Source organism: Sardina pilchardus, chromosome 2 (assembly GCF_963854185.1).
Source record: "Sardina pilchardus chromosome 2, fSarPil1.1, whole genome shotgun sequence".
Lineage (NCBI taxonomy): Eukaryota > Metazoa > Chordata > Actinopteri > Clupeiformes > Clupeidae > Sardina > Sardina pilchardus.
In genome coordinates, this window is record NC_084995.1 from 30,889,981 (window position 1) to 30,905,052 (window position 15,072).

At 50.5% G+C, this 15,072-nt stretch overlaps 2 protein-coding genes across 3 annotated transcripts in view; one reads left to right on the plus strand and one right to left on the minus strand.

Annotated features, from left to right (window-relative positions):
• The window catches only part of LOC134070233 (dipeptidyl aminopeptidase-like protein 6), a 96,891-nt gene extending 86,476 nt beyond the window's left edge, over positions 1-10,415 (plus strand). Inside the window, exons 17-26 of the mRNA XM_062526520.1 lie at positions 2,262-2,315; positions 3,343-3,441; positions 3,686-3,755; positions 4,492-4,686; positions 5,218-5,272; positions 7,051-7,150; positions 7,808-7,866; positions 7,978-8,050; positions 8,385-8,458; positions 8,887-10,415. Coding sequence (XP_062382504.1) covers positions 2,262-2,315; positions 3,343-3,441; positions 3,686-3,755; positions 4,492-4,686; positions 5,218-5,272; positions 7,051-7,150; positions 7,808-7,866; positions 7,978-8,050; positions 8,385-8,458; positions 8,887-9,036 — 929 coding nt within the window. The 3' untranslated portion in view covers positions 9,037-10,415. The remainder of the gene's footprint in view (positions 1-2,261; positions 2,316-3,342; positions 3,442-3,685; positions 3,756-4,491; positions 4,687-5,217; positions 5,273-7,050; positions 7,151-7,807; positions 7,867-7,977; positions 8,051-8,384; positions 8,459-8,886) is intronic.
• Positions 10,416-12,474: 2,059 nt separating this feature from the next.
• arhgap21b (Rho GTPase activating protein 21b) overlaps positions 12,475-15,072 on the minus strand; it is a 51,122-nt gene continuing 48,524 nt past the window's right edge. For both annotated transcript variants that reach the window (XM_062526529.1, XM_062526536.1), the window contains one exon: positions 12,475-14,901. In XM_062526529.1, coding sequence (XP_062382513.1) covers positions 13,162-14,901 — 1,740 coding nt within the window. In that variant the 3' untranslated portion in view covers positions 12,475-13,161. The remainder of the gene's footprint in view (positions 14,902-15,072) is intronic.

A 15,072-nucleotide genomic window follows, 5' to 3' on the forward strand; every position in this document is an offset into this window, starting at 1 on the left:
AGGTGATTGTTCAGTTTTGCAACAAGATTCAAGGGTTTCGAGAATGTAGTTTGAGTTGTGAGTTTTGTGTTCACAGTTTTGAGAAAACGGTAAAGAGTTCTGAAAAAGGTGTTCTAGCAATTGTGAAAAACTGTATAAGGACCAGTTGAACACTGATGTGCTCAGTGTAAAACACTGCGATGAATTGAAAACACTTCTTCTCCATTCATTATAATGACTTGGGCCTTTTTTTGTTCAGTGTCACACTACAAACAACTACAAACAGTAGATAAGCTGATACAGTAAGTTGATATGCTTACCCTATCAATATTTTGAAATATCTCATTGTTTTCTATTATTTTTCTTTGTATTTGCCGTAATGTTATGCTGTTTTTTCTAGGACAATGCTCATGATTTCAGTTTCCTGTTCAGGAGCCCTTTTACTTGTGTTGGTAATCTTTCGGCTGCCAAACAAATAGTAAAATACTGTAAATTGTGTAGGAATACAAAGTAGGATTTCTTTCCCCAAATACTTGAAACATACTTTATTTTTACAGTCCTACAGAACAGCCCACAGGCAATACTGTACTACTGTGCTCATTGAGCTTGTACTGTACGGTACTGTACTGTATTGATACACAGCACTGCAATGTTCTAGTGGCTCGGATCTCATTGGAGATTACGGTCCTTGGCCTCCCCGTCCTCCTCCTCTTACTCTCACTCCTCGCTTGTACTACTATACTCCTATACTCCACTGCTTGTACTACTATACTGTAATACTAAAGCTCTGATTGCTAATTGTAAGACTGTGTGACAGGAGTTTGCCCATCTGATGAGTCAGTGTGCATGGTAGGGCAGTTAGCTTTAGAATTTGAATGGCAGTGTGTTCTTTGTGAAAACAAGAGATTTTCTTCATGAAAATTGTGTCTAATGCACAGAATTGTGTGTAGTGTTTTGAAAACAGTGTGTTATAGAACTGCAATTTGAGTGTAAAGCAGAAATTGTGCTTATAGTTCAGCAGAATCGGTTCAGGAGGTTGGTGCATGAGCTACATATTATGGGAATTGTGTCTCAAGTACCAGAAATTGTGTGTAAACAATTGAGAAAAACTGTAAAAAACACCAACGTGTATCGGCCCTACAGGCCTCATCAGGGTGTTTCAAGGGACACTAGTCCCGCTCTACCAAACTTTTTTTCTCTGTTGCAAAACGATATCTGACTTTGAGCATCATTGGACATTAATTAATAAATAATGAATTTATACTATCAACAAAACATGCTTAGCTCTCATCTCTGCCCCACACATAATGCTAGAGTCCACTTCAGTGTTTGTATTTCCTAATGCTGGATGTTGAACATTTGGTTTGCTGGGTGGTTGCATCAAACACGATGTAGCATTGCAGATCATCACAATCACTGATATGGGGTGCCTCTCAACATCTCTCCTCGATCCTAGAGGGGCGTTCCCACTGATCTATAGCTAACACTGGATAGACTATCCCATTGTTGCCGCCCCATCATTCTTTATGTAGATCAGTGAGGATCGAGGGAGGACGTATAAAAGCCCAAATGAGAGGCACCCACAATCTGAAGCTTCCTCGTGGTCACTGCTGCTGGCCAGTGACCCAGCGTGGTCTGGCGCTCCATCAGGACTCGGTCTAGGCGTCCTTGGCTGTGTGTGCTGGTGTGTGCTGTGTGTGCTGTGTGTGCTGGTGTGTGCTGTGTGTGTGCTGTGGCTAAACCCTGACGTGGCTGCGGCGCTGCGGCGTGTGCGTCAGCACCTCCGGCACATTCATCACAACACCATCTCTCCCGCGGCCCGCATACGCCGCTCTCCGGTTGCCATGGGAGATGATTAGGTTAGAGCGAGCGAGCGAGCGAGCGCGGCTGCGGGAGGCTGAGGGACCGTGTGCCTCTTTTATTAATGGGGCGCACAGCTCAGCGCAGCGCAGCTCAGAGCAGAGAGGAGCAGAGCAGAGCGGAGCGGAGCAGCGCCTGGTCTGTCTGGACTAAATGCGATGTGCTGTTCTGCTCAGCTTTAAACACTCAGGGCTCCAGCAGCGCACACCACACCACACCACACCACACCACACCACTGCACTGCACTGCGCGCCTCAGTACACAGCACAGTGGGGCGGCCTGTTATTTCCCCACATTAAACCTCTTCCACCTGGAGACGCTGAGTGAAATGGAGGAGAGTGCTGCTGCAGGTTTCTCGGTGCTCATTATGGCTCTGCCCTGATCTACTTGCCTCTCTCTGTGTTTTTCTCTTTTTCTCCCAGGACCTGGGGTGCCCTACACGGCAGTGTACAGCGTGAGAGATGGACAGTTTCAGAGTAAGTGTTGGCAGCCTGGGCCCTGTGGCTGGGCTGCGGCTGGGCTGCGGCTGGGTTGCGGCTGGGTTGTGGCTGTTAGGTGACTGAACTGCGGCTGAGCTGCGGCTGAGCTGCGGCTGTGCTGCGGCTGGGCTGTGGCTGGACTGCGGCTGTGCTGCGGCTGTGCTGCGGCTGTGCTGCGGCTGAGCTGCGGCTGAGCTGCGGCTGTGCTGTGGCTGTGAGGTGGCTGAGCTGTGGCTGTGAGGTGGCTGAGCTGTGTCTGTGAGGTGGGCTCTGAGATGGGCGAGTGTGTGTGTGTGTGGGACCGAGGAGGAACAAATCAGCTCAGGCTCAGGAAAGAGGCGCGCCGCGTGAGGAGACAGATACAGCTGTCACACAGAGGTGGCCTGACAGCCCACCTCCTTAGGGAGGCCTGAAGCACAGCGTAAACAGAGGAGGTGTGTGGGAGAGAGTGAGTGTGTGTGTGTGTGTGTGTGTGTGTGTGTGAGAGAGGGAGAGTGAGACAATGAGGGGAAGCTAGATAGTCAAAGACACAAAGAAAGACAGAGAGAGAAGAGAGAGAATATTTGCATGACAAATGGTAGAGAAAGAGAGAGTGGGAAATCAAGACAGACAGAAAGGGTGAGAGAGAGGGGGGGAGAGAGAGAGGGAGAGAGGGAGAGAGAAAGAGATGCACACTCAGACAAATAAATTATCGGAGGTGTGGGAACAGTGTGTTGGTCAGACAGAGCTGTCACAGCTTTATCAGCGATGCCCCCTGACCTGCAGCGTGTTACTGAGACGGCCATTAGCGTCACAACCTGACAGAGTGTGTGTCTGGTCAGAGAGTGTGTGTTTGGTCACTGTGTGTGTTTGGTCACTGTGTGTGTTTGGACAAAGTGTGCGTTTGGTGTGTGCAGCCACAGCAGGAGGCTCCAGTTCTAGTGGCGGAAGTGAAGACAACATCTCTGCATGGAATCTGCAGTGACTCCCCCAGGAGAAAGGCTTCTCCTCCTGATGAGTTGTTCTTCTCTGTCCCTCGTCACAGGGTTGCTTGACGTGGAGACCAACGAGGCTTTGAACAGCACGGTCAACAACATGCAGATGCCCAAACTGGAGTACAAGAACATCACAATAGACGGTCACAGTACGTATCCGCCTTGTGTTCTGGTTCTGGCGTATTTAATGCTATCTGGGGCTTTTGATGAGATTTCGCTCCGGTTCCCCATGAGATAACAAACCCAAGCCTCCAGTGAATTCAATTTGCTGCTGTAATAATGGTTACGTAAGCAGATTAAAGCCAGAGAAAGTTCTCTACGCGGGAAGCACTTTTTTTTTGGCACAATAACCACTCACTCGCTCTCCCTCTCTCTCTCTCCTCCCCTTCACAGCCCTCCCTGTGCAGATCCTGAAGCCGGCTACGTTTCTAGACACCGCGCTCTATCCTTTACTGCTGGTTGTGTAAGTTTAATGCAGCTCTCCATCACAGCTTTAGCATTAGCCCACATTATATCAGATGCTGTGATCCTCAGCGATGCTATCGCAGTGAACACTAATAGAATGGATTACTTTCTCAACCATGTTATGTGTGTGTAACGGCCATTGTAAGACACTCCGATAGGGAGAGATGCAGAGAGTATTGTGCAGTGCTGTTGAAATCAGTAAGGAGCCTCACTACTCCTCTTCCTCTCTACTGCTCCTCTTCTCTCACCATTCCTCCTCTTCCTCACCACTCCTCTTCATCACCATTCCTCCTCTTCCTCACCACTCCTCTTCATCACCATTCCTCCTCTTCCTCTCTACTGCTCCTCTTCTCTCACCATTCCTCCTCTTCATCACCATTCCTCCTCTTCTTCTCTACTGCTCCTCTTCATCACCATTCCTCCTCTTCCTCTCTACTGCTCCTCTTCATCACCACTCCTCCTCTTCCTCACCACCCCTCCTCTTCTCTCACCATTCCTCCTCTTCCTCACCACTCCTCCTCTTCCCTCACCACTCCTCCTCTTCCTCACCACTCCTCTTCATCACCATTCCTCCTCTTCATCACCATTCCTCCTCTTCCTCACCACTCCTCCTCTTCCTCACCATTCCTCCTCTTCATCACCACTCCTCCTCTTCCTCACCATTCCTCCTCTTCCCTCACCTCTCCTCCTCTTCCTCACCCCTCCTCCTCCTCTACCCTTCCTCCTCTACGCAGCGACGGCACTCCCGGGAGTCAGCAGGTGTCGGAGCAGTTCCACGTGGACTGGACCTCGGTGCTGGTCAGCACCTTCAACACCATCATCATGCGCTTCGACGGGCGCGGCAGCGGCTTCCGCGGCACCGACTTCCTGCACACGGTGCAGCGCCGGCTGGGCGTCCTGGAGAAGAGTGACCAGCTGGAGGCCCTCAGGTGCAGAGCCAGCGGGGGGGAGGGAGGGAGGAGAGGGGCGGGGTCACTGGAGGTCATCTCCAGGACAGGGCCGCGGATTGGCTTCTGAATTTTGGCCAGCAGCGTCAATCAGTTTGTCTGCACGTCGAATGCACTCTCTTTTCCTCGAGGACATGGGACAATGCCAGCTTAATTAGAGCCATTTCAAGTTCAAGTTCTTTTATTTGTTACGGTACACAACTTGTAGTGAAATGTGAAAATGGTACACTCCACAGCCTGTTCAGAGTAGATAAGCAAAAACATTGTTTTAATTGTGTAATATATACTAATAACAGTTACAATTACAAGTGCTGGAACTACTGAGTACAAGACAGTGAGAACTACCATCTTTAAGTCCTGAGTCCTAGTGCAGCAGGCATGTCCGTGTGAGAGAGTCCAGTGGCCTGAGGGAAGGAGCTCCTACTGAGCCACTCAGGTTTGGACATCAGACATGTTGGCATGTCCCCATCTGTTGAGTGTGTGAGATGTAACATGTTGTCATTTGTCTTTCAGCATCATTGCTAAAGAGAGCTACATTGACAAGAGCCGGATGGGAGTGTATGGACAGGTAAGGCTGCCCCTCCTCTCACCCCCCCCACCCCCTCACATCACTCCAGGCCAGACTCAGGTGAAAGTAAATAAAGTGAATGTGGCTAAATGTTGAAACCAGGCCGCTGCGCTCGGGCCACAGAGCCCAAAATAAGCTCCCCGGCAGAGAGATCAGGTGCTCGAGCGCTGCTCTGATTCTGGGTCAGTGTCTGCGGGGATTAGCAGCAGTGGGCTTCGCTTCAAAGGCCCACGAGCACAGGCTTAGTCTGCACTCAGAAAATAGGGGAGAAAAGCCTTCTTTCACTTTCTCTCTCACTCTCTCTCTCTCTCTAGCTCTCTCTCGCTCGCTCTTTCTCTCTCTCTCTGACATCCTTTGTTATCACTTTTTTTCTCTCTCACTTCAGAGACATCCACTCCTGCTCCCATCCTTTTTCTCATCTGTCAGACATTTTTCTCTCCCCGCCTCTCCCTGTCTCTCTCTCTCACTCGCCCTTTCTGTCTGTTGAGACACTCATTTGAATAGTCAGCAGTAAACCAGCCGTGCCTAGTGAAATGTCGAGCCAGGGGGAAGCGGCGGAGCTCACCGCAGTCGCAGTGGCGTCTATTTCCATGTAGCACTTCCCTTTACATGACGGCACGAGTCTCCAGCGTTCTCACTTTCCCCCCCTTTACAGGTCACTGGCCAATTTGTGCTGACAGCGTTTCACGTTTACAGAGTGAAGTCGACTCGAGCTCCTGGGATTTAGCTTTTTTTTATTTTTATATTTCTTCTGCTCAGCGCTGCTTCCATAGAGACTAAAATTGCAGTGATTTTCCGTCGCTGAGGTGTGTCCTGGAGTTCTAGTGAATGACAAACACTTCCGTCCCCACTGGGTACTTTTTTGGTATGATACCTTAGCTGTGAAATCTGCTGTGAAATGTGTTAACTGGCTCAAAGCTAGAATCTAGAAGTTTCTGGATAAAAAAAAAAAAAAAACAGCAAAAAAAAATAAATAAAAACAGCGCTTCCCCTGAGAATCTCCCGGGAGAAGAAGTTGTGCAGCCGGAGTGCCTCCATGTTCTCATAAAACCGTGGCCTGAAAAGTGTGGTCGTGTGAATTCATCCTTTTTAGTGGCTTCTGAGAGCACAGGGGAAGAGCACAAGGGCCGCATCCTTAGAGCGGCTGTGCTGTGCTCCACTGGTACCTTTTAAATTTAGACTTGCTTTGATCCAATACTGCCACTGAAATGAATTATTCAACCCAGTTTTTAAGCACCTAAGAAAACCCAAAGCACTCTTTTCCTTTCCCCAGTCCAAAGTAGGCCATACCCTACCTATAGCGCTGGAGCAACAGCTGTCCCTAAACCTAGCAGTCAGTACACCAGACACTAGAGTCTGGTCCAAAGCTGCCTTGCTGCCGGGGGGCATTTTTAGGGGTGGATAGGCACTTTCCCATGCTCCCTAAAGTCCTGGGACACCCTACCCCCTCGCAGGAATGCGCAAAATCTGAGCAAAGGGCTCAAATCTAGGGCTAGGGTCTGAATTGGGACGGGCTCTTAATCCACCCATCTGTCTTTCAATCGACTGACTTTGATGTCTTCATAATTCAACCAAATGCTGGCAGCACATCCCACGGGCTAGTGGCCAGCGCCGCGCTGAAGATGGAGGACGCGCCTGACGGGGCCATTTGGCCGTAACTCACCGAGCGGCCGGCTGGGGGGCTGGCGGCGTGGGTGTGGGCGTGGGCCGTTCGCTCTGCTGTGGTGTGTGTCCGTCTGCTGAGGTGCTGTGTTGGGTGTGTGTGTGTGTGTGTGCAGGTGTACGGAGGGTTCGTGGCCAGCCTGCTGCTGAGCTCCGAGTTGTCCGAGCTGAAGTGTGGAGCGGCCGTCTCACCCATCACCGACTTCAACTTATACGGTGCAGTACCTTCTATCCCCAGTCACTGACAATCACTGACATTCACTCATATAGATGTCGGTTATACGGTGCAGTACCCTCTATCCCCAGTCACTGACAATCACTGACATTCACTCATATAGATGTCGGTTATACGGTACAGTAGACTCTATCCCCAATTACTGACATTCACTCATATACATGCCGTCTATAGGGTGCAGTAGACTCTATCCCCAATCACTGACATTCACTCATATACATTTCATCTATAGGGTGCAGTAGACTATCTGTGAAATATACATCTGAATGCATACTACATATTATTAGCAAGCATATTGCATGGTGTTCAGACAGCCTATTCACACAAGTTTTAGTCTGTCTCTCTCTATGCACCTGTGTCTTCACAGGTAATTCACAAAACAAGTATGAATTTCCACAGTAGTGGACAATAAAGACTTCTGATCTAATCTAATCTAATATCAATACACCAAACACATACATTGCAATCAGAGATGATTCCCATACGTATTCACTATACACCTGGAGCTCCCTGTGCTGCTGGCCTGCTCCACCTGCTCCACCTGCACCCTGGGAGATCAGTGGTGTCTGTGGGCGGTGCAGTGTGCAGTAATGATGGCTAATGTTAGCCATGTCACCTCTGTGCTGTCCTCCCTACAGCCTCCGCGTTCTCCGAGAGGTACCTGGGCCTGAAGAAGACCAACCCGCGAGCGTACGAGGTACTGTGCAGCTCGCCGACAGCTTGTTGTGTTCAGAGGACAAGCGGACAGTCGGTCCGAGCGTGACTGCACTTCTGACACACTCTTCTTGGCTTTGTCTTTCCCCAACAGATGGCCAGTTTAGAACACAGAACAGAGACGTTTCAGGATAAGAAGTATCTGCTGATCCATCCGACAGCGGACGGTTTGTCTCTTTTATGGATTTATTGCTAAGCTTTGTTTTTCTTCTCTCACATTGTAGGAATACACAGATTGTGTGGTAGAGGGCAGTGCAGGTCACTAGTAAGCCTGATGCTGTATTACTTATGTACCTGAATATTCAAGTATACTCTTAGAGTTGCAGTTGTAATCATAGTCATGCTTTTACCAAAAAGCCCCTAGGATAAATATATAATATGGGAAAATATATAAAATGCATTAATTCATGCAGAAGTGACATTTTCATATTACCAGGGAAGAATAGCCATAACCAGTGGCATGATATAATTACAATGTGATTCCTTCTCTCCCATTTTTAGAGAAAGTCCATTTCCAGCACACAGCCAAATTCATCACCCAGCTAGTGGAGCAGCAGGCTAATTACACCCTCCAGGTAATGAAAGGCCACCTGTAATCAGAACATAACACATGACACCAAGATTTCTCAGTGATTTGCATCAGAGGCCAATTCACATGCTCAATGTTTAGTTTATGAATGTTTTTGTAAAACAACTTTGATGTTTGATGTGCCTAGCTACAACCTTCATGGGAAAAGATTGGATCTGAAATCTGCGGTCATTAAGAACTTGTTGCCACTTGTTCTAAAACATTCCAATCTTCAGATCAGATCAGATAAACTGTATTGTCCGGGGAAGGGGGGGGATACACAATAGCTCAGTTAATGACCAAAGCACGCTTAAAGACCAAAGCACACGTTCTCATGATGAATGACAAATACCAATTGCAGAGGTGTGGGAGCAACTTCGGTTCACATCCCATCCCATGACCGTGATGATTTGAGTTCTGTCTCTTGCTCCTCAGATCTACCCTGACGAGGGCCACTACCTGCACAGTCCAACCTTCAAGCAGCACCTGAGCCAGTCGCTGGTCAACTTCTTCGAGGAGTGTTTCCGGCCGCCAGAAATCCTCATCGAGGAGGAGATGGAACAGGACAACGAGGACGACGTCTAAAAGAAGGACCTCCCCTGTCACCGCCACCACCCCACCTCCAACACAACCCCCTCCATCCCCCCTCCAACAGCACACCCCCAACCCCACCCTCCAGTATGCAGTACCCAAGCCCTCCATCTCCCCTCCCCTCCCCTGCCCCTCATCACCGCCCCAGCACACTCATACATGGATGGGGGCCTCCCTCAGCATCTGCATGCATTGACACAACACTAAGTCCTCTTTTGGTGGCGGTGGTGCAGTAGCAGTGGGGATGGTGGCCTGAGAGGGGCAAAAGAGATTATCTGCTATACTCTCTGTATTGTTTCCCCCACACCCCCCATTTCTCAATCCCCATCTCAAAAACCCGTTTGATATGCTGGGCACAGAGCGCCCTCTGGTGGGCAGTGGTGGAAGTGGACAGGATGGAACACACCGAGGGATTGCCAGGGGGATTTTTATGATTCTCTTCAAGGACACTGTAGCACACAAAACCCTGTCATGCTCAAAAAGACTGCATCCAGTATCCAGGGACTTCATCCTGGCATCCATCTCCTCCCATTTGTTTCTGCCGTAAACCTTGTGGTCGTCTGATGGTGCCGACATGACAAGAAACCTTCAAGCTTCATTCCAGTCCTGTCCTTTTATTATTGAATTTCTTGTACCGTCGTCAAGTTTTGTGTTGCAGTACCGTAGCTTTAAATTGGTGTGCGATATGGTTGTGCAGGTTTATTACTGGTCATCACTAAGGGCACAATAACAGTCAGCGGACCATACACAAGATAAGCTTGATTTGTTCTCTAGTTTCCAAGCTGGTTAATTTGTATTTACTACGGCCCACGGAGTCGTGGAGGATCCAAGGGTGTTGTTTTAGTCACTGTGCCTTACTGGGTATGTTCTATACTTATCGGGTTGTCTCCTTGAATGCAACATGTTTTGTGGGAAGTATTTTAAAGATAAAAAGATTAATATCTTAGTGGAAGACATTACTTTAAAAATGCCGTCATTTTAAGTGTTTTCAAAGGCACACCAGTAGTCTCACAGCAGGCCAATAACGTTGACATGAAATTAATTGAAATGTCATGTGTGCATTTTCTGCCACGTTATCATTTCCTCAAGCGTCCCAGCTCTAATAATTAGCACAAGAGTTAAGGCATCGTCTCATGAACTGTATGATTTGGCATGGGTGTGAGCCGGAAGTTTGTTTTTAATTTTGTTTTCATTCAGTAAGTATTTAAGTGTTGTAACCTTTGACAGCTTGAATGTCCTCCTGTATTTCCTCTTCATTTAATATTGTAAGACCCAGTCCTGTCTACTGATGTACAAATGTGTAGATTACAAACATGGTTTTCGGTCCTGATAGACGTGTGTAACTTGTACATATAAAGCATTTTGAAGGGAAATCGGAAGTGTGTTCATTTTTGTCTCCATGTACAGGGTTGCCTCTAACAGACCATGCAGGTAGGATGAGCCTGCCTGCCTGCTTCAGCCCACTATTTCCCAAGGTCATACTGCCCTCTACTGGTGAAGAGAAAATAACCCATTTAAGGCTTCAGAATGGGTTAGCCTTGAGGGCATAATCAATCAGGGTTCCCACTCTAAGTCAAACGTAAAATTCCATGACTTTTCCTTAATAAAAAAAAAACTGAATTTCCATTGCTTACTATATAATGAATAGTGCAACCCACAGACCAGTGATTTCAGCACACATGCAAAGTGCTCAAGAATGTTTTACTTTTTTAGAGCCAGAGACGAATAAATAGGCATTGAATAAACACAGAACGGCTACGCAAGCCAGCAGTAAAGACAATAACCAGATAAACAATATTTCCATGCAGAATTGGTGGTTGATGTATTGATTTGACGTAAACTGCTAAAAAAAAAAATCTAAAATTCCCTTACTTTCCATGTCTGGAATAGACTTACTCAAATTCGATAATCCAGAAATTCCATGAATTGGCAACACGGGCACCCTGATCAATATACAGGACTTACAACAACTAACTGAATCATACAATGTATCTTTTTCACGCACATATAACACATATATCAGTGTATCAGAGAGAGGGACAGCATTTCTATTCCCAGTCTCTAAACAGAAGATTTTTGAAGCAGGACACGAGGCATTGGTCAGACATGAAGGGTTTTTATTGTCCAGTGTTCTCAGGAGGCTCACGTCCACTCGCAGAGTGGACCCGGCTTGGTACAAATGGTCAAGGCAGAATGGATACCGAGCAGGATTGGGCGAGTTAACCCCTTTCTGCCCTCCCTTCAACCCCCTACCCCACAACCCCCATGATAAGACCACTACTGTCCATCTCAACACCCTCCCCACCCCCCCACCCCCCAACCTCCCCGAGGCCGAGTCCTTGACACCTCCTGAGCAGGTGCTAAGACATGAGCCCCTGCCATGGAAACAAATGGAAGAAAGGAAGAGAAACGATAAAAAGGAGGGAAAAAGCAGCTAAAACATGGAATAGATATGTACATTTAAGTTACTTATTTTACATCAGAAAATCCAAAATTCAAGTTCCATTACAGAGAGCAAACACAAAATCAAATTGAATAATAATAATAATAAAAAAATGAAAATGAACCAAAAAAGTGTCATGTATAAAAAGGTGTTAAGACCCAAGCGGAATGGTTTACGGAATGGAAGCTCCCGTGTTTGATTTTCCATGTGTGGAATAGTTCTGGAAAATGTTTTCCTGTTGATAAAATGTCATCTTTCACAGTACATGTTGGTGAATTACATGTCAGTACAGAAAGACCGTATGGCACCCTTACTGACCCCAAATCAGTTCAATAGGAGGCACTTTTCATTCATCAAACAATATTTCTTTTAACCTTTTTTCCATATACCAATTCTTCTCTTTTTTTTATCCAATTCATTTTTGCAGTCCAATGTAAAGTATAGTGTCATGGTATACAACAAGCCTGTCCACAAATACACTACTGCATAAGTGGGAAGTGACTCAATTTTTTCAATATTATGTGTCAGTTACTGTAGTGTCACAACAATGGTTTTATTTTTTCCTTTTTCCAAAATGCAAATCATTCAATTTTAAAGCCTTTAAAAGAGTCGAGTCTGGTTCCTGCAACACCCAGTCAGAAGCCAACCTCCACAGCACACACGTCAACCCCACTGAAGGCCTAGCGAGAAAATCCATCTGCAAAGACCACACTTCAAGTACAGAGAGAGAGAGAGAGAGAGAGAGAGAGCAAGAGAGAGAGAGAGAGACAGGGGGATATGTACATTTGATTTCCTGAAAGAGATGAGCACACTACCAACTCTGCTTTTTAGTGCGGTAAGAACAGCAAGCATGTACATTCTTCATTTGGTTACCTAGAAGCACACAGGGACACGACCCTCTGGGACCTCCTTTCACTTCCAAAGCTAAGAAAATGGATTCCTCCAGCAATACTTTTACAACACTATGCACCAGTCCTTTTGTAAAAAAAAAAAAAAAAAGAAAAGAAAAGAAAAGAACATCCTAATCCATCCATAGTGTGACCTACTTTGTCATCTTTATAACCCTAAAAGAGCTCTTTAAAAACAATCCTCTCGCCCCCGTCATCATCCCCAAACAAAAAAACTCCAATCTTCTTGCCAATGCCTTTCACAGTCTTCACACGTTCTCCCAGCGCAACCTCAAGTCTTCCAGTCACTCGAAGGGTTCAGATCAGAGTCGGAGGAGCCCTCTGAGGGGGGGGGGGGGGGGGAGGGGCCCGTGGCGTGAGGAGTGGTTCTGGGGGAGGAAAGGGGAATGAGGAGGACACACCACCGGCCACTGCTGTGCTGTCCGTCCCCCTTTGGTCCCGCCGATTCTGACGAGGACCCGTTGTGTGCCGGGGGGTGTGGCTCCCGGCGACACGTAGTACCCTTTGCCGTTAGTGTCCACAGACGTACACCACGAACACAGAGACACCTTCGCGGTGTGAATTCGTTTCACATGCGACACGCACGCAAACACACACACACAGAGCAATTCATTAGATAAGGTTTTTTTAAAACCGTCAAAACTCACTCACCCATCACATCTCCTGACAAATACCACACCGACATCCCATTCACAGATACGCGTATGCGCACACACACACACACACACACAGACACACACACGAACGAACACAAGCACATGCATACTCTCACAGGTACTGATAGAAACGCGAGCGGACCACTTGCGAGTTAGACAGTTTCTGGGGGTGTGCGTCGGCGCCCAGGCTGAGGCTCTTGCCCTGGCCCGTGGGGCCGTCCCCGTTGGGCAGCCCGCCGCCGTCGGCCCCCGGGCAGTCGTGCGCCAGGCCCTGGAGCGTCTGCGAGGAGGACGAGGACGAGGCGGCGCCCAGCAGGCTGACCTCGGGGTTGCTGACGCGGTGGTGGCGCTCGCGGACGATCCAGTCGCGGATGGAGAAGTCCTGCGAGCTGCACTTGGGCTTGAGCCGGTCCACGGCCGACAGCGGCGACGGCTCGCCCAGCACCGTCAGCTCGGCGAAGTCCCGCTGGCCGCCCATGGTGTGGCGCCGGCGGATGTTGCCCTTGCGCTTGGCGCGCGTCTCCGGCGAGCGGCCCACGCCGAACATGTCGTCGGCCGACGAGCGCAGCCGGAACTTGAGGCGGTCGGTGATCTTGATCCGCCAGGCCGGGTTGTCGGCGGGGGGGGCGGCCACTCCGGGAGGTCCACCGCCGCCGCCGCTGACCACAGGCTGCTCTCCGCCGCTGCAGCGCGGGGACGAGGAGTTCAGGCTGCCGGTGGACGAGCGGCCCTTGACCGTGCTGAGCGCCCGCGTGAGCCGCCCGGCCTCCCGCTCGCCGCGGCCGCTCTCCGACGCCGACGACTCGCTGTCCGTCTTCTGCCGGCCGCTCTTCTTGCGGGCGAGCGTGTCGCCGGCGATGAGGCGCTGCGAGGCGGCCAGGCTGCTCCCGCAGGCGTTGGCCATCTCCGGCGCCTCGGACGCCGACCGAACGCGGCCCGCCGCCGCCGCCGCGCACGGCCCCGCCTCCTCCCGGCTCACGGCGAACACCGACAGGTCGCTCTCGCTGTCCGTCTCCATGGGCCGGCCCTCGCTGACCAGCTCGCTGCGCTCGTCGTCGGCGTCGTCGGCGTCCAGCGTGGCGGTGGTGCCGCGGCTCTCGGCGCCCGCCCGCAGCTCGGGGCTGGTGATGGAGCTGCCGCCGTCGCCGCCGCCCGCCGTCATGAAGGTCATGGAGGAGGTGGTGGAGTAGTCGGAGGTGATGGAGCACACCTCGGCCGCCATGCCCGCCCCGAGCCCCTCGGTCCAGCCGCCGGGGATCCTGCCGCGCTGGCGCACCGGCCGGCCGACGGAGGCCTGCGAGCTGGTGCTGTTGAGCGTGCCCAGGTCCGACGTGCAGCCCTCGTCGCAGGCCGACGACACCGGGTCCGACAGCGAGCACTGCCGCACCGCCTCCATGCGGTAGCTCAGGGTGGGCGACGAGTCGGGCTTGGGCGACGGGCACGACGGGTACGCCTCGGGCGGCTGGGCGGGCGCGTCGGCCTCCGCGAGCGGGGGCGTGCCGGGGCTCTTCTCCAGTCGGCTGGCCGGCGGCTCCTCGATGACCGCGACGCCCCCGCCGCCGCTCACGCGCTCGCCGTTCTCCCCCCGCCGGGCGTCCCCTCCCCCGACCTCGCGGGGACCCTCATCCTCCTCCTGGTCCTTCGCGTCCCCCGGGCGCTCCTCGGGCTGCTGCGGCCAGGCCGGCTGGGCGCTCTGCTCCTGGGGCTCCTTCTTGGGGAAGAGCGCGTCGAGGTCGTCGTCCGAGCTGCTGGGCTGCGGCTTGTCTTTGGGCTTCTTGCGCTTGCGGCTGGCGAAGATGGAGGAGCGCAGCAGCTCCCGGCTGTACTGGTCCTTCCCAGAACCCCACGAGCCCTGCAGGGGAGAGCACAGAGCCGTCAGACACGGACGCCGACACACACACACACACACACTTAACTCTCACACACACACACACGTGTACACACATCATGGCATGCACAGGCAAACCCTTACTCTTAACTGCTACCATAGAGATCAAAAGAGAAAGGAGAGGAAATTGAGAGG